The 19,891-nt window shown below is 38.2% G+C and overlaps 1 protein-coding gene across 2 annotated transcripts in view; it reads right to left on the bottom strand.

The window, feature by feature from the left end:
- Positions 1-588: 588 nt before the first annotated feature.
- The window catches only part of Grb14 (growth factor receptor bound protein 14), a 104,546-nt gene continuing 85,243 nt past the window's right edge, over positions 589-19,891 (bottom strand). For both annotated transcript variants that reach the window (XM_028769200.1, XM_028769201.1), the window contains 9 exons: positions 19,184-19,321; positions 16,450-16,563; positions 16,163-16,258; positions 9,928-10,008; positions 4,701-4,817; positions 4,537-4,609; positions 4,334-4,421; positions 2,188-2,281; positions 589-969 (listed from right to left, as the gene is read on the bottom strand). In XM_028769200.1, the coding sequence (XP_028625033.1) occupies positions 823-969; positions 2,188-2,281; positions 4,334-4,421; positions 4,537-4,609; positions 4,701-4,817; positions 9,928-10,008; positions 16,163-16,258; positions 16,450-16,563; positions 19,184-19,321 (948 nt within the window). In that variant the 3' untranslated portion in view covers positions 589-822. The remainder of the gene's footprint in view (positions 970-2,187; positions 2,282-4,333; positions 4,422-4,536; positions 4,610-4,700; positions 4,818-9,927; positions 10,009-16,162; positions 16,259-16,449; positions 16,564-19,183; positions 19,322-19,891) is intronic.

Genomic DNA, 19,891 nt, shown 5'->3' with positions numbered 1-19,891 from the left:
GAGGAAGGCTACTGTCTCAGGGCCTTAAGTCTGCAAGCTGATTAGCTACCACAGTGAGAAGCTAAACAGAAGCCCTAAAAAGCAGGAAATGGAGTTAGCTGTTTAGGTCCTTACAGACTTGAGATCCTTGATTTGACCTGCTCTGATTGAGATAATAAAATTAGTAAAAGGATCTAGAGTATTCTACAAACTAGAACCTAAGACACATATGAAATATTGAGGTGACCAGCCACAGAACCACAGGTTATATGTCATAATTATTAATATTTTTAAGTAGTGTAACTGAAATCCATTGTGTAAGGAAACTTTCTGATCTGGTTTTTGTCTTTTGCTGTGGTGAGGATCAAATCCAGGATTTTGAGCTGAAGAACCACTTTTTCTTTGAGTCAGGGTCTCACTAAATGCACAGCCTGGACTTGATCTCATCAGTACTGAAGCTATAAGCATGGGCCCCCAACCCTGCATATCCACCCCCCAGTGGACTCTCACATTTCATGGTGAAACTAAAATAAATAAGAATAAGCAATGCTTAAAGGTTCACATTTAACAAAACCCATAGTCGTGTAAAATCACACAAGAACACAAGTCTATTTTTTAATAAGGTTTAATTTTAACTAATAAATTTAAAGTAATGAGTGTAATATGAATCCAAGTTCACTAATTTGCAATGCGTGACCTATTTTTTGTAACCCACAGGTGAAATCTTTTCACCATGATTTGTTTTCAGCCTTGTGAGCTCTCTTCCTCTCTCTCTCTCTCTCTCTAATCATTCTTCTATGTATCTCTCTTCTTCCATAGTTTAATGAGTCACATACAGTTTGGCTAAACAGCCATCCTAGCACAGTAATGCTTCAGCTTGCAGGGAAGGACACCCTTGTTGAGCTGGTAGAACTCGACCAGCTGGATGAGATCTGTGAACTTTGTATGGCCGTCATCCAGGGTGTGAAACAGCTCGCCATCATCTTCCACCTTCAAGAGAAGAAGCAACCAACCAATAAAAGGAAATCCCAATGAACAAATAAGCAAAGCATTAAAATAAAACAAAGAAGGGGATCAACTTCCCAGAAGAACAAGTGTAATCCTCTTCATACTAGGTGTTCATAAGCCTAAATCAACAAGCATATAAGACTAAGGACAATGAAAACGGGATAGTGCCTACTATTCCGGACATCACTTGTATTCAAAAGCAGCGTCTACAATTTGAGTAAGCAATCTGTCTCTCTTAATTCTCCCACTGTTTTGTATAGTTAGGATAGCACAATTGCCTACTCTTGGTGCAGATTCTGCTCCCTGTACTAAGCAGAAAGCCTCGATGATTTCAATTAAGGTTCTTTTCTCTTTTTAAATTATTTTTAAATTTTAATTTATTTATTTTCATCATGCTTTTGGGCATGAATCACTTCATATTTGCTGGAGTTGCTAATCACATAGTTTAAGAAAACCTAAAATAACCTGGGAGGACACTTTAGACAATTATTGGAAAAATCCAGAAAGAGGCATCTCAAGAGGAATTGCCAGCATTCTAGAAGTCTTACAAAACAAATCTCTGCTACTCCATGAGTTACTAGTCTGCATATCACAGACACACACACACACACACACAAACACAAACACACACACACACACACACAGAGAGAGAGAGAGAGAGAGAGAGAGAGAGAGAGAGAGAGAGAGAGAGAGAGAGCAGCAATGCAATAGAAACACGAAAGGGGGCTATGCCAAAGATGTTTCTTAGTGTTCTAAGAATAATTTAAATATGTACCAGCTATACAGCACCTGTGATTTCATCTGGCTAAAAAGAAGCTAATCAGGAAACATCAACAAAAGCATATTTTTTTTTAGAGGAGGAAGGAGGCAAAAGCAGCTTTCAAGCACTGCTTTTTAAAAATCTGTTAGTGACATTCATGGAAGGACTTCTTAGTGGCCTTTTAACAATAGGTGGCATCAGGTCTACACAACATCGCTAAATCATATTTCGTGGAAAAGTGGAAAATTTAATTTTTTACAATTCCTGTATTTCTTATATTAATTCAGGCTCATGAAACCATTTCTGCCAAACTTAACTTTAGTCAAAGCACAAGCTCCCAAATTACATTTAATAAAAGGAACAAAAGAAAACCCAAGTCTCCCAAAGCATATGCATTAAAAACATCTCCAATACACAAACCTGAAGTCAGAAATACTTACGGGTATAATTTGAAAGTGTTTTATCTTTTGTCTGTGACTCATTGACAGTACAAAAGTTCTGGGGTTACTCTGACTATCCCGTACCAAGAAAACTCTAAAGAGAGAAAAGGAATTTCATTATGTTTCTCCGCACACTCGGGTTTCATAGAAATATTTTTTATGTAGAAATGTAGGAAACTGTACATCTAAATGGTATAGCCAGGGCCTCCTTTACCAGGTAGTTCAATGGGTAAGACTATCCAATTTGACAAACAACAGGTAATAAACTTACGCTATAAAACTATCATTATACTAATGTAATATAACAGGGTAAATACACAAACCTTTTGTCAGGTTGTGTGATTACAACTGTCAATATAATGTTAAAGTGGCATCAATAATTACTGTTATGTCTTTTTCTCACTGAGAAACTAGGTACTCTCTCAAAACCATTCATCACGAAGAATGGACATTGCTATTTTAACTGACAGGGCATGACAGGCCCCTGAAAGGAGGAAATTATTTGGAATTAAATAGGTTTTACCCTTCTTCTGAAAGTGGATCCTCTTGTTTTTACAACTATAGACTCATTAGTAAGAAATGAATATATTCTAACAAATTAATCTTGAAATTGTTTGTGAAATGTTTAGGTAACAATGTTTTAAGTAAAAGAAATACCCAAACAACATGCACTTTAACCTTGAGGCATCCAGCAGAAAACCTTTATAATGTCAGGCTAGACAAGCAAGATGTGGCCTAGTGACCTAGGGAAAAAAGACTACCAGGCAGGGATTCGTATTTACTGGCAGTGCTGTGCAAAACCCGTTTTGTATTAATTATTGGCAAGCACACTGTGTAAATGTCCCTACGCTGACTCCAATACTAATCTCACTGTGCCTGGGCAAAGAGGCAGCCAATGTCTGTGGAAAGCATCCATTTCATGTGTACTGTGTGAGACTCAGAGATTACATCACTGGGGGACCAGACAAAAGGGCATTTCAGTGGTAAAGAAAGCTGTAATTCTCTTCCCTTCCCAAGAAGATCAGTACTACCACCTAGTGGGCTACTTGGCACTATCACATCTTTCCAAAGAAAGAAAAAAGAGAAAGAGTTTAAAGAAACATACTCATATGGTATTCTTTATTCAATTATTTCCTTTAACTCACAAATACTGGACTCTGAAATTAAGGAAATTGTAATCTGCTATTATGTAAATACTTATTTTTGTCTCTGGGTCTGTTCTCTGTAAGACTACAGTTCATTACATTTATAACCACAAAGGCTGTGCTTCAAGTAGAGAGACATGGTCACGTCTCTTCTTAGAGGTTAGTGAAATGTGCAAATATGCATCTTTATCTGAACATCAGCATCAAACAGCTCAATGTGGTCGACACCTTAAGCCAACCTTTGTAGATACAAGATCCCATCACCATTGTTTAAATGGGTCCTGTTTCTCTCCTCTTCAAACACCAACACAACCCCCTCATTTGCTCTGCAGTTGAGAATGAAATCTGGCTGGAATTATACAAAGTGGATGAAATACACTAAGAGAAACAGAAAAGACTTCTGATTTAAATGCTCCATAATTCATTTTATCCTCCTCTTTTATACTCTATAATACCCATTAAAAATAATAAGAGATATCACCAAAAAGTAATTTTTATAGCTACATACTACTTTAGAGAAATGACAATAAAGGTATTAAAAGAAAAAATAAATGTGGCAAGAATTCAAAATATATAAGAAAAAGATTTTCAATTAATATACTTTGCACCATATCCAAGAAATCCAATTTAGGACAACATCATGCTATGAAATATATTTGAAATAGATCATATCTATTATATGTGCAAACCAGAATGTTGACATCTCAAACAGACTTGGCTGTCCCCGCTCATCCATTAGTGTCTGAGATGTCAGAATTCACACAAATAAAGTGAGTATTAATGATAACTGGTCGAGGATAAAGTATCCTGTTATTTGGTCATTTATGCACAAATATTAAACACTGCTAGAATACAGTGACTACCACGCTTATGGAACAAAAAGGGCTTCTGCTTCGTGATAAGGCACAGTTATAATTTCATTGCATGTGCTAAGTAACCATCACCTGTAGGTACAAAAAAAATTCAAACATGATCACAACAACTGCAAGTATCAGACTTACCCATCCACAGGCCCCTGCCGAATAATCAGTTGCTGAGCCTCATCTCTAGAAATTCTGTGGTGAAACCATGGCTGGGACCGATGGATAGCTGGAGGAAGAAAAAGGTTTGTCTGACATGATCATGATTCCATTGCATTCCATTCCTGTCCTATCCCATGTGACTGTATCTAAAGGAACATCGACCTCACTGAGAGCAGACATACCCATGTTCACAGCAGAGCTCTGGGATGGGGCAGTGGGGCTCCCGTGATTCCCCAGGCGTAAACATCCTTTTTTCTGAGCAAGAAAAGGAACAAAAGTAAAACTCAGCTTCATGGGTAAAATGACTCAAATCATGGACATTTGAGAAAAATGAAACTACTGGTACCCTCCACGCAAGTCCTTCCTCAACAGCAACTGAAAGAGCTTCAGTGGGGTTGTCAATGACTCTGCTCTTCTGACCTGAGAAGTCCATTGCTACTAGGGAATTCTCTGATATGCTTCTCTGAAAAAAATACAAACAATTGAACTTAAACATTTGAACTATCAATATATATTTCATCATTAAACTTCAATGTTTTCCTGGCCATATGTCTCCACTCATATATATATATATAATAGATATGATCCCAAATATATTTCATACCATGATGTCCTAAATTGGGTTTCTTGGATATGGTGCAAAATTTATTAATTGAAAATCTTTTTCTCATATATTTTGAATTCTTGCCTCATTTACTTTTCTTTTCATATCTTTGTTGCCACTTCTGTAACACAACCCCCTCATTTGTTCTGTAGCTGAGAAAGAAATCAGGCTGGAATCATACAAAGTGGGTAAAATACACTAAGAGAAATGGAAAAGACTTTCCGATTAGAAATTCTCCATAACTCATTGTATCCTCCTCTTTTATACTCTATAATACCCTATGCTTTGTTCTGATTTGCTTTGTTACTTTTATTTTCTTTTTTCCTTTCTTTTAGTGGGGAGGTGGCAAGGGCAAAGAACGGATAGGAAGAGACAGGGAGATAAGTGGAATTAGGGTGCATGAGGAAAAACAATCAATAAAAATTTAAAAAATAAAACTCATAGCAATGGGAAGTATAATTAGCTTAGCATATATCTATTTAGAATTTGTATTCACGTCTTATTTTTATTATTAATTTTAAATATACATATTCTTTCTTTAAACATGAATCTTAGCTATTCAGATATAATAGTATGGAGTTTATTAGAAATATTCTTAAAATAAATTCAATTTTGAAGTTTCTGAAAATTCCCGGAAATGGCGATTTATTGTCCATGAAACCAAAAGAGTGCCATGTCAAGAATTTGAAAGTACTGAGAAACTTGTTCTATTGACTGTGTGTTATAATTCTAAATTGTATCATTGTTGCTGAATAAAAATGCTCATGTTTTAAAATGCAAAAAAACTTGAACATCTTTGTTTTTGAACATTTATTTCTAAGATTTAGTGCATCAATTCTGGTTTTACGCAGAAAGTAAAATTCAGTAGAATGATAGTTCGTATCTGTCCATAATATTAAATGTTTGTGTCTAAGGCATCACCAGTTTCCTCTGTGGGGAGGCATGTGGGAAAGTGGGATGTACAGATATATGTCTGAACCCCAGGTGGTACCTCAGAACCAGGATGGCCTAAAGGGAAAAGCTCATAGCTTCTTTGCTAATATTTTTTTTAAACACACCCTCTAAAAATCTATCAACTAATGCCTGGATCTTACTTTTGTTAATGGAGTTAAGAGGATTTTTATTTCACAATAAATCTTTTTAGAAAATATGAAACCCCTCCTAGTCAAGAATCTGAAAAAGAGAAATAGTTGTCAAACTCTCAAGAACCTTGCTGTCTTCATACATCAGGGACATGATATAAAATGTTCCCAAAGGAAACAGCACACTACGTTATTCTTTAAGTTATTCTCCACTAATTATTAGAGGAATGAAAGCCAGTGAGGGGTGATGGTGGGGAAAGCCAATTCACGCTGCATGTGGGGCTTGTCAGAGAGTACCATGTCATGTCTCTCTGAGGATTCAGCCAACCGACTGTGGTCACGTGTAGACTTCAAACAAAATGTTATCCACAAGAAAAACATTTAGGGTTCCTTTATCACTGCATCATACACCCCTGTTGATTAGCATCTGATATTTTCTCTGCAAAACACGAGAGAGGAACGGTGGTCTTATTATGGCCCAAGTCTATCCCTGAGACCCGCAATCTCCTGTTTGTTGCAGGAGTTTTCATTACTGACAGCTGCTCTTTCCTGGCAGATGCTGTCTCTGTAATCTCTATTTGCTGTCACACTTTAGTTTGCCCTTCTCACCCCGTGATCTTCTCTGCTGGGCTGGGGACCAGTCGGATATGCCTTTGCTTTGCCGACCTTAATGAAAATCATCTACCTGACCCAACCACAGAGTAACTGGTCTCGATCCTAATGATAGTTTGATCCTTGTAATATCTCTACCTCCACATGCCAAGACGGGTTCTGCACTCTCAAGTTCCTGATAACATAAAAATGATGTTAGGAAAGAGACATAAACACAATCTTCTTTTTTTATTCCCCACAATATGCCAGGCAAGGATAGGAAACAAGATCCCATGGTCATAATTATCTGGCAAATGCAAGGAGATTATAAGACAAACGGAGAATATTTTTATTTGCTACAGAAACTACACTGTGGGAAAACAGTAACAGAGCAAATGTTTTCTACTGAATGGCAGGTGGTGGATGAAAAATTAATAGTTTACCTTTAGTGGACAAAGAAATAGACGCGAAGCAGAGTTTGACAGACTGGAAAGGTCATTTTCAGCTCAATTTCCTTCACATAGGAAAGCAATGCTGATAACATTCAGAACTGGTTGGATTTCTCAAATATTTGCCTCAAATTCTCACCCATTCTTCTAGGGATGAATGAGCTTTTCCCGAGAAACATAGTCCATGATTGTAATAGCTTTGCCTTCTTTTCAAAGAAGAAGGGCTCTGGGGCAAGCTTGGGTTTTATGACTCACACTTTGAGATCAGATGCACCCACTCCCAGTGCAGTTTGCATAACATGTCTGTCGCTCTGGGAGTTTAACTCCAAGGTACCTAGTAGCCACAGTCCACTATCCCATTTGAAGGAGCTGGATAAATGTGTAGCCCCCTCATTACAAAGAGGCCACGGAATTTCTCCTGCATTGTCATTTCAGCTCATTCCTACAGAGCCACAGGACAGTAGAGATATGATCGATCGTCCTCAAAGACTGTACAGTAATCCCTTTATCACGCACAGTAGGAAAACAGTGGTTAGCCAAAGTCATGCAGACAGCTTATGGTAACAGGAGTAAGTGGCTTGCTGTGTCTTGTCTAGGGTTCTTTTTTTGACCACAAAGTAGGAGGTACAGGGACGAACTTTCGTTTAGAATGTGTAGGTCAGGGTCAGAAGTGGAGAATAGAAGGAACACGGGTGAATTAACCGTCTCCTCACTCCAGCTAGGGCCCAATCAAGAGCCTTACTTCATATGAATCTTTACTGTACCCTGTAAAGAAACCAGGTATATTTGGCCTCCTGAAAGGGTTGCTGCTGATTCTCATCGCAGGGTTGATGAGGGAGTAGCTATATGCAGCTTTATAGCTATGATGTTCGTTATAGTGTATGAACTTTTCCATCATTTCTCAAAATATATATGTAAAAAAAATTATAGAGTATGCCTTCAGGTGTGTAACTAAGTATCCTATCCTTTATATGTGACTTCCTCTCAGTAGCCCCTGATAAAAAGCAGCTAAGGTTGGGGACAGATAGGGCCTGGCATCTATTAAGCCTCTGATGCTTTCACAATAATGTTGAAACGTGGGCTGGGCCACAAACACCGAAATAAACAAAATGTTCCCACATCTTCTAAGTCCTCATCACAGAAATTATGAACCACATAGATGAAATTGATAAATACTCCCCTTTCTGATCACAACTCCTGCCTTATGGACAGGTCTTTCTCACACAGACATCTGAATCTCTCTCCCTCTTTAGCCTCCATACCCAACTACGGAGTTTGTCTTCCTATACATAGTGATCAATTAGCACTGGAACTATAATCTCACACATACCTTGACTGCCAGCATTTCCTATATTACACAATTTCAATAGACAAAGGTAACCGTGACCCCCATACTTGAATGCTAATGACAGCGATGAAAATGGAAAGGAGTTTGATTATAACATTTCCCTATGATTAAAAGGACATTAAACAATAATTGCCTCCAAATGCTTAGTTGCTGTTAACACATTCATCCCAATAACTTCAGTCTCTGAAAGAAATTTGCAGGGATTTAGGGAAGGATTAAGATAATAAAATTCAATATGCTTTATATATATATGTGGATTGGAAGATAAAAGTAAGCTGAGAAACTCTAAAAACATCCACCTTAAAGAGATTGCTAATATAAAATTCATCACACTTTTTAGTTTCTTATCTTAAGGCTTATAAGAATATGATACAAAGATGAAAAGTTATCTCTCTATGTCTTAAAGGAATATAACCACAAAATTGGAAAGCTTTTCCTCTACGGTCCTATCAGGTTCCATGGTCAGCATCATTTCATGCTTCATTCCTAGAACTGGGCACTTCATCTGCTACCTGACTTGTGGAACACATGTAAATTCCTTGGTCACAGCCATGAAGTATGTATTTTAACCTCAATGGAAATACATATTTCACACTAAGTAAGTTGTACTACAGGCACATATGTCTGAATCTTGAATGCACTCAACAATAGGGAGTACAGCAAAGCAGCAGAAGGTGACCATTACATGAGAAACATTATTTTTGTGTGAATGTACAGGAAATTAAAATTATAAGTACTAGAGAAAGCATAATGTGTGTGTGTGTGTGTGTGTGTGTGTGTGTCTGTGTGTCTGTGTGTTTGTGTGTATCTGTAGATGTCTGTGTATGTCTGTGTGTATCTGTGTGTATCTGCAAATGAATATCCAAGATAGAGTTGGAGAAGCAGTTCTGTACTGATGTCACGAATGACCTAGATTTTGGCTTCCAGTTTTGTAGTTTTCTAGAAAGCAGCTATTTTTTAAGGGCCTAGAACTTTAAAAAGAATCATTATTAAAAAATCAGAATTCAGAAAAACCTAGATATTTATAATGTACCTTTAGAACTCTAAGGTAACGTAGGTAAATCCTACGTTATGTGGCAATAATAATTCTAAATTAATATTGAAAGAGTCTATAACTCTGCAATCCAAACCAATGGTTGTTAAGGCATAATCCATAATGCAAAGACAAATATTCTGCAAAATATCTTATTATGACCGCATAATCAAATATCATAACCGAACAGAATGGCTTAGAGAAGTCTTTCAATTTATTTTAGTTTAACACATAAAATTATTAACTTATGTTGAATGTTTTATATTTTTCTGTTTTATTTTTAATTACAGGGACTGAACATATACAAAACACAAAACCAAAACTTCTTTATAACATTACTTAAGAATGTTACAGAAGAATTACTGTATTTGGTCACAAGACAAACTGTAATGACATTATGTGTTTAGTGTAATCTAGCAGTAAATAATGTAATTTCAAAGTCCAGATTCAAAACTTTGATCCTTACCATGGGAGATACGCTCTGAGAACTGCAGGCGCTTCTTCCTTGGTATGGATGCATATAGTTCTGGTACAGCTGCATGCCAAACTACAGAACAGACAGGAAAAGTAAACATTCTCAAGATATCAACTCACTGAATGTCAACACCTTCATAAGCTATACATTATCAATACAAACACGAACTAAAACATTTTCTTTTGGATTTTTATTCAATTTTCCCTCATTCACATATCTCAATCACAGCTCTCCCTCCACCTACTCCTCCAAGTTTCTCACCATTTCCCCTCTCCCCCAGATCTATACCCTCATTTCCCCCTCAGAAAAGAGCAGGCCTCCCAGGGACATCTACCAAACACAGCACAAGATACAATAAGACAAGCAACAAACCCTCACATTAATGCTCTGTAAGGAAGCCCAGTAGGAGGAAAGGGTCCTGAGAGAAGTGAAAGGAGTCAGAGACACCCCCTTCCGCTGTTATAAGTCCCCCCAAAACACCAAGCCAACAACCATAGCACATATGCAGGGGACTTAATACAGACCCATGCAGGCTCCACGGTTGCTGCTTCAGTCTCTGTGAGCCCCCAAGAGCCCTGCTTAGTTGATTGCCTGGGACATGCTCTCCCAGTATCTATGATACCTCTGGCTCCCACAACCCACTCACCCCTGTCCCACCTGCTTCCTCACATTTCATTTCTCCATTGCTGGTGGAAGGACAAACTTGTACACATTTTGATTTCCACTATGGATGGAAATCAAAATGACACTTCTTCAGAAAAATTAGGCTCTATCTCCCTCAAATCCCAGCAATAGCACTCTTGGGTATATATCCATAGGATGCTCCATTCTACCACAAGTACACTTGGTCAAAGATGTTCAAAGCAGCTTTACTCACAATAACAAGAAGCTGGAAACAGCATAAATATCCCTTAACCAAAGAATAGAGAAAGTGTGGCACATTTAAACAATGGTGTATTACTCAGCAGATTTAAAAAAAAAGACATCATGAAATTCATAGGCAAATAGATGGAACTAGAAAAAAATTATGAGTGAGTTGACCTAGATCCAGAAAGATAAACATGGTATGTACTCACTTGTAAGTGGATATTAGCTATAAAGTAAAAGATAATCATGCTACAAGCCACAGACCTAGAAAGGCTAAGTAACAGGGAGGGCTCTAGGGGTAGGGGGATACGGGGATAATATTTCCTTGAAACAAGTAAGCAACCATATTTTTGAAATATTAATTTCAGAGCCTTAAAAGGATACATTTTAAAAGGCAGTGTTTTCACTTAGACCTGAAGCTTTTAGTATACCTCACCAGAACAAAGGAGGAGGAGGATGGAATAGGGGGTTTTTGATTGTGATGAAGCTGACTTGGGAAAGATGTTATCCTTTTGGGACAATGATAATTTTAAAATCTTATACATCCTAAATATCACTGAGAAATTCAATCCCTCTGATGTCTGATGGATGAATTGCTTTGCTGATTAATTAAGTTATAAATGTGGTCTCATGTGCAAGAACCCTTAGTAGTACATTATCCTTCTATAAATATTTACTTGTATGTATATGCAAGCCTATGTCTACCCCGCTCTCCTCTGTGTGTGTGTGTGTGTGTGTGTGTGTGTGTGTGTGTGTAGTCCAGAGACCAGTTTTAGATGTCATTCCTCAATTATTGTCTTCTTTTTTTCTTCTTCCTTTTAGAAAACAGTCACATTCTGAGAACTTGTGAAGTAGGCAAAGCTGGATGACCAGCAAGCCTCGAGCCTGCCTCTGCCTTCCCAAACTGCCATTGCAAACTCATATCCTCAAGCTAACCTTTTTCACATGGGTTCTGGGGATTCCATGTGTCTAATGACTGTGATCCTCCCACCTGTAAAATTGCTTCATCAGTTAAAGTATCTCCCTAGCCCATTTTTAATTTAGGTACTCTTATGGCATCAATTTTTTTTTACTTCATGCATCAAAGTAGTAGGGAATTACATGGATTTCAGGCAGAGAGGTTCGATTTCCCAAAAAATTAAAAAAAAAACAGCTGTGTCTTTACTTTCAGGAGGCAGTATCTTGGAGAATGAACCAGAAGGCTACTGTGGGAAGGTGGGCCAGGATAATCAGTATGAGAAGCAAGCATGTAACTGTTCTGAACCAACCCACTTTGGAGATGTCTGTCTAAGAATCTGACTGCTTGCCCCTTGAGTTTGCCACTTTGCTAACAGAAAGAAAGGGGTGGGGGCACATCCTCATAGAAGCAGGAGAAGGGGGGATAGAATAGGGGATTCCTGGATGTGGGGGGGAATGGGGAAAGGGGATCACATTGGAAATGTAAATAAAATATCCAATAAAAAATGAAAAAAAAGAAAGCAATGGAATGGACAGCTTTACCAATTCATTTCAACACACTCTTCATATATTGTTATTGCATGGAGCGACAATGAACCCTGGTTAGGTCCTAGCAACTGGATTCTAACACAAGCCTCTGCATCGTTCCTAGTGCCATCTTATGCCTCAGCAATTGCCTCTGAATGGCTCTTGCAGCATCGCAGGCAACAGTGCGGATCTGAACAAGAAGGCATAGGCAAGCTTAGAATCTATGGACAGCAGTTTGGGGGAAGTAGACGACACCATCAACTCTAAGTTGAAGATCCTCATTTCTTATCTGTTCCACTGTGAATTGAAGAATGGCCAATGCCATATCCACCTCATAGAGTAGCTGATGTCCAACCATCAGACACATGACACCTGCCTTTCTGGTTTGAGAAGCCTTGATCTGGCCTCAGCCTCACAACCCAGGGCCAGAGTATAGCTTGGGCCTCCCTGTCCAGATCAGACTCGTACTTACTAGCTGGCTTCAGATCTCTTGGTCGTTTTTCTAGTCTGGGTCATCTTCTTTCACTTACTTTGCCTGCCTAGAGCAGCCCCTGTGACTTGAGCTGTCTCCTAAGGGTAAGTGTTGGCTTATGCCCACCTGCACAATACTTAGAAACCTCTACCTTGCCCAAGCCTCGAGGGTCACATACTGTTTCCTGAACTAATAGAAGAACTGGTGGTAGGGTATCATAGCCGATATGGAAAGTGAATAGAAAAGTTGAAAGCAAGGAATTTTATCCCCAGAATGAATTCTATTTAAACATTGCAGAACAGCTATTTTTCCATTGAAGACTATGTCCTTAAAGTAATTCCCACAAAGAGAATATGTTTGGTAATTTAAAAAAAAAATGTCAGAGAGGAGTAGGAGAATTACTGCTCTCACGATTTTGATTTTAACATGAATCCAAACCCACACTCACTTTTAAAATCCTCTAACCGACCATTTATCCAATTATTTCTCTACTTCTAAAAATTATTACTTTAATTTAAAGTTTGAGTGACATTAATGGGACTTAATGAATTTAACTTCGAACCAACAATAACTACATAAACTCAGAGGAGCTTAATTCCTAGATACATTCATGTTAGAGAACAGATAGTAACCTCAAACCAACACTTTCACAAGAAACATGCTGCTTGGCCACCTTTTATTTATCAGCATTGAAAAGCCAGCTACCTACTAATAAGACGGTTTTCTTCAAAGATGTATTGTCCCCGGTCCTGGCAGTGCCTCTGTGCTGCTGGGGGTCTTTAGAAAGCATTTAACTCTGGCCGAGGGGTAGGGCATGGGTCACCTCAACATTTGCCTGTCCCATGGAGGGGCAGATAGGCACCAAACTAGGCTAGAGAGAAGCTGGCCGTGTTCTAATTGATGGGCACGGAAAGAGCTGACACTTAACCAGGATACAACACAATACGGTAGCAATGATTCTCTTTTCTAAGCCTCAGATTCTCTATACTTTATTATATAACTAGAGTATTTTCCAAAGAAAAAACGAATTTCTCTTGTGCACCTTAGGTCAGTGTATATGTTCATGTGTATGTGTGATTTTGTATGCAGATAAGTGCCCATGTGTGGGCATACATGTGTTTGAAAGCCGGGGATTCATGCCCTGAGTCTTCCTCAACTAGTTTCCACTTCATTTTTTAGACATGTCTCTCTCATTGAGCCGCAAGCCTGAAGACTTGGTAGGCCAGCCAGCTACCACATTCCAGAGACTCTTGTGTCTCTGACTCGACAGCGATAGAATTGCAAGCACACCACCAGTCAAAATATAGAACCAACCAAAATAGTCCATTAGTGGATAAACAAATGTCAGTATAGAAGGGTTCCTATATCAGTCCAGTCACAAGAGAGGTGAACTCATAAAGACAGCTCAGATCAGTGGCTACCAGGGCCTGGGAGAAACTACTTATTGAGAACACTATCTTCTTTTGGACCTAAATGGAAGTTGTGGATGCACAACACACTGAATGCGTGAGACATAAATTGTTCATATTAAGATAACTTGATGAACTCAATTAAAACCAAGAAAATGACAAAATAAAGCTTCTCTCTGCACCTGGCATGACATGATTCAGTTCTCTCTTCTTTGCTGTCTTTGCTCTGATCTCACACCTATCCAGGGTGCCAGGAAAGGGTTAACGCATTAAAGATAGTAAGAACACCATAACAAAGACAGGAAGGAACCTAGGACCCAGAACACACACCAAGTGTAAACCAAGAAGGAAGCCAGTAAGCTTCTTCTGCCTCTTCCTTTTCTGCCACAGCTGAAGGAAAATGGGGGACACTAAACATTTCAAACAAGACTTGGTTTTCTCTAATTTTTATTTCTGAACACAGCAAAAAGCTGGTTTTAGCATACACTTAGTTATCTAAATCTTTCTCTGCTCATATATGAAGTGATATGATACATGATAATTAGTATAGTATGTGGTACATTATATGATGTAATCAATATAAGATTTATACATTGGCAAATCATACCAGTTCTCAAGTATGAATTATGAAGAATGTCTCAGAATATGCTGAAACTTCCATTTTATAAGGAAGATTTAAGAACAGTAGTAACCCACGTACTTGTGAACCTCAGTAGCAATGGAGAACTGACTGTATAGGCAGGCATATTCTTTGGGTTATAACTTTTTCAATGAAATTTTTTTTGTAATTTCCACAATTATTACTAACAAAGCAGCATTTTCAGAAGGAAATATTGGTCAATTATTTTCATAATTAGAAAATTAAAGGTGTAACAAATTTACTAGCATAAACACTTTAAAACTAAATATGCTTTTGAAAATTGCTTGAATTTTTATCTATTCATCTATTTACTTATCTATTGTGGGCTTATATATGCATGAGTCCATTTGAAAGTTTTCGTATACAAGTGGGGGCAAAAGACTACTTTTTGGGTCTCTGGTGTCAAATTCAGGTCATTATGTTTGGGACAAGTTCCTTTACTTTTGAGTCATTTTAATGGCTCCTAAATGTGTTTTCAACAAAATTTGGAAGAAACCAGTCTGTGTCCTCCCTGTTTTTATCTACCTTTAGAACATTCTAACCCTCCTCAAAGTTTCATCAACAAGTTATACTAACAAAATTTTAATTTCAACATGGCATCCAAGGTATGCTTCAAAAACATGTTCAAAATTAAATGTGTGCACCAGTTTCACCCGTGATCATTAAACTACAAAACAGTTAATAAAACAGTCGCTGCTGGAAGGGGGGGGAATCAGTGTTGGTTAAGAGTGTCAGCCACACTCCAGGGTAAAGGCAAACATTAAGAACACTTGCAGAGCAGAAATCGGGCTTAATGGAGGGGGGCAAAGTACACAGCCATGGAAGGGTGGATCCAGGAAGAGTTGTAGGAGGGATGGCGAATATGATCAAGTGATCAAAAGATGTAGGAAATTCTCAATGAACACACACACACTCAAGTAGAATGTACAATAATTCCAGTTAGCAATATTCAAGGGAAAAGTTTTTAAAAGTTCCCTGTGGGTTTGGGGCAATTTTGCAAACACAGTCTAAATTTTATACAGGTGTCCTGTCACTCAGCTACGGTGGATATATATATATATACACACACACACACACACACACACACACACACACACATATATGAGACTTATAACAAAAAGTCATTTTTAGAAGCAAAATACCTACTTCACGCACAAAAGACTCACAGATTAGGGTTAGCCGCTCTATTCTGTATGTTCATCTCTTTAACTAAAGACAGTAGTGATTATTTTTCTTTTTCTCTTATAGCCACAGAGATTAGTAGAACATCTTCACATTGGGAAGCAGATGTGTCTTTAAACACTTCCAGATGACAGAGCATTTCACAAGCACCCACCCGTCCTGAGAAATTACCTTAAGCAATCTAATGGCGGTCACCCAGCACATCCTGCTCTGTTCGTCTTCTGCACAGAGCATTTTCAGGTCCCGGGGCCCTCCTGCTTTGTTAGGCTAGAAGGCCACAGCACATGATTTATTGTTAATGCATATCTTGAAGGTAACACCTGTTGAAATAAAAGCCACTAAAATTCTCCTATACATAAGAGAACTCTATCTCTTTTCAAAAGAAATCGAAAGAAACTCAAGCTTACCTAAGAGGCTGAGGCTTGCTTTACTCATCTATCAAAACATTAAGCCTGTACCTTAAAGCAGAATCCATAGGGAGTTGGCGCTCCTCCGTGTTTTTTTTTGCCTGCCAGTGATATGTAAACATTACTAGTGCTGAATTCGCTGAAAAACTGCAAATGCCGTGGTTCCTTTAAAAAAAAATACATATGTGAACACTGACTTGGATGCACAGTTCCACAATATCTTTTGCATTTCCCATATTGCACAATTTCCACCTCGGCCAAAATAACATGACCTCAAGCAAAATTCCACAGCAATGTCACAAAAAAAGCCAAAAGGAAAAGGGGTTGCCATTTTCTTAAATAACCGAGAGCTGCATACAATTTCATTTAAATTGACGAGGGGCAGTTTGTTTAATTTTACTTCCTGTAACAAACAAATTCCTATTGTAAGTTTCCGATTCTCATTAACCATCATGTCAAACTAAAAGAGTAAAACAGACGCCCGCAAAGGCTTTTGAAAGTGTTTGTGTCATCTCAATGTTGAGTGGTCACGTCTGCCACAGGAGGAAATTTGGCTTCCTGAGAAAAAGATGGGAAAAAAAGAGAAAGAAAATCCTGTTTCTTTCAGATACAAACATCCCTCACATGTGTGTGTGCTGACAGCTGGCTGTGTGGCCATCTTGTTCCACCAAAGGAGAGGAGCCTGCACGGAAGAGTTCAGGGAAATTACCTGGCTTGGAAAGTGTCTGATTGTCAGGGCAAGGGGAAATCATGAGCAGCTATTGCTTCTCTGGAAAATCCGAGAGATTTGGAGCTGGCCGTAGGAAATCACTGGGTCATAGTACTCAGTGATAGGTTAATAACTTAGAGAAGTGTTTAATTCTAAGGTTGACTATATAATCAAAACTGGCCAAAATGCATTTGTTCTCCAAAACCTTGCGACTAGCAGCGTGAGCACTGACCCTACAGAACCAGTCTCATCTGGAGCTTGCTAGAAAGGTAAAATCTCAGTGCCCATACCAGGCCCATTGAATCAACATCTGCATTTTAACAAGATCCCAGGTGGTGTCGTATACACAGTGTTTAGGCAGCGCACACACACATGCATGCAGGCACACACAGAGTACATTCTACAGTGTGAAAAACCCTGTCCAAATGGAAAACATTGTATTACCATTTACCAGTAAGCTATTACAACTCAAAAGATGTCGTTGTGTGTCATTGTTCCCCAGCATGTACTTCTTGACTTGGTTGGAAAAAGAAGAATATTTTTTATATTTATTTACTTTCTTAGTTTGGGTTTTTGAGACAGGATCTCTCTACATAGTCCTAGCTATCCTGGAACTCTCTAGATAGACCAGGCTAGCCTCAAATTCACTGAGATCTTCCTGACTTCACCTCAAAGTCCTGGGTCTAAAATCATGTGCCACCATGCTTGGCCAGAATAGACTTTTTTTTTTTTAAGAAAACCATTTTTTAAGAAAAAAAATGAAATGAGGAATTAAGACATAGAAAGGCTTTCTTACTGCTATGACTTTTAAAACTATAATATATTATTCACTGACAGAAACTGATTTGATAATAAAAATGCATATTAAAGACTATATTGATTTAGTTGTCAAAATCTATTAGTACATATATTCATATGTAAGAAAGGAGAAGGAAAGATGGCACTTAGGGCTTTCACTAACATGTAATTCACAACTCTATCACCAAGTCTTACAGTAGTGGTTAGTCACTCCCACGCAGTACTCACTTCACATGACATTAAAAGTATTCAACCAAGACCTCCTCACAGGAAAAAAGAAGAAGCAAAACCAAGAATCATTGTCTTTGCTTAGGTAGACATGCCATGTCTTATATAACATAGCAGAAATACTGAGATCTAAAAAAAATCGAAGTGTTCTTATGTCCCCAATTTTTTACTGGAATTATTTAGAATTAGTTCCATGTGTAAATTATATTGTGTATGTGTACACACCACAGTGTGCTTGTGAAGTTCAAAGGAAAAGTGGGAGTCAGCTCTTTCCCTCCAGCATGTGAGTTCAAACTATCTTGAACGCAGGTTGTTAGATCTAGCAGTGAGTGCTGAGCCATTTCACCTGCCTGATATGTGGATTACAAAAGTACTTTTATTGCTCAACAGCCAACATTTAAAATCCTATTGCCTCAGCTCTTAGGATAGATTTTCCCGCCTCTGGAGTCCAGTTATACAAAACAGAAGGGTGGGTTGTTTAGTTGTTTGGTTGGTTGGTTTTTAAGGTGTAGGGACTGCAGAGATACCTCAATGGTTAAGAGCATTTATTGCTTCTGTAGAAAACCAGGATTCAGTTCCTAGCACCCATTCAGTGGCCCACAGCTGCCTATAACTCCATGTCCAGGAGACCTAACACTTCTTACATCTACAGGGTCCTGCATGAATGTAGGGCACAGGTTCAGGCACACAATATAACACACACATAAACTGAAATAAATCTGTTTTGAAAAGAAGTATAAATTACATTCGGCACTATATTTCAAATCTGAAGCCTCAGATGAGAATAAACCAAGTAAAAGTGGTTTGGAGTGGAAGGAATGGATGCCTTTGATATATGAGGAAGAGCATCCAGAGTCATGAATGCTGTAGAGTAGACAGACTCGGTGGAAAGCAAGTGTGAAAACCTTTAAAACATATTAGAGTAGATGACTCGGATTCAAACCAGTTTTCAACTCTTTAGTTAGGAAAGTAATCACCATAACAAAATCGAACCTGATATCATAGAGCTAATAGATAGATCATAACATACCCCAAAGTACCGTGGCTTACCTTGGATGTGCCTTTAGTAGAAAAATATAAACCAGATCTTCTGAGGAAAAAGTAAGCTTTTTTCCAAGACTTCTTTCCCTGTTCCTTTGCATGTAAGAAGCCATGGATTTCAGGATACGTGCTTGAGCTTAAAAACATCTGGAAGACATATTAGATGTGTTCCTAAACTATGGGAACAATGATACCAAGAGTCTTTTGCCTATCAGATACAATCATGAAAACTCATAAATAGTAGCAATGACATTTGCAAGGCACCAAGATTACAATGCACGCTTGATAGAACTCGGTCAAAAACCTGGCCCAAGTTCCAAATTAAGGTTGTTCAAAAAAATATACATTCAAAGTAATCAATAAAATGTGTGAAAACCAAAATCACACCTATTTGAATTTATACTTGAAAGTGGACATTACCTAAGGAATTAACTTCTGACATGTTTCATCTTCTTCTATAGATTCCCATACAAGTATTTGGCCTGTAAAGTTCATTATGTAATGCAATATACTGTAAAACTGCCATCCTGACTGCAATCATTAGACAGTTGAATCAAGCTCACCTCCCTAGTAAGGTCAGCTTGTCTTTCCTTGTCTCTCGTAATTTTTGGTTTTCGGTGGGCATAGCAGACCAGGATTTAAAAGGGAATTTTAATAGCATCTTCTATCCCACATGGTTTAAGCAGTGTGATCTTGGCATTGAGTCATGAAGAGGTA

This window comes from Grammomys surdaster, unplaced genomic scaffold (genome assembly GCF_004785775.1).
Source record: "Grammomys surdaster isolate TR1022 unplaced genomic scaffold, NIH_TR_1.0 191, whole genome shotgun sequence".
In the NCBI taxonomy this organism is placed as follows: Eukaryota; Metazoa; Chordata; class Mammalia; order Rodentia; family Muridae; genus Grammomys; species Grammomys surdaster.
This window is presented reverse-complemented; position numbering and strand designations above follow the sequence as displayed.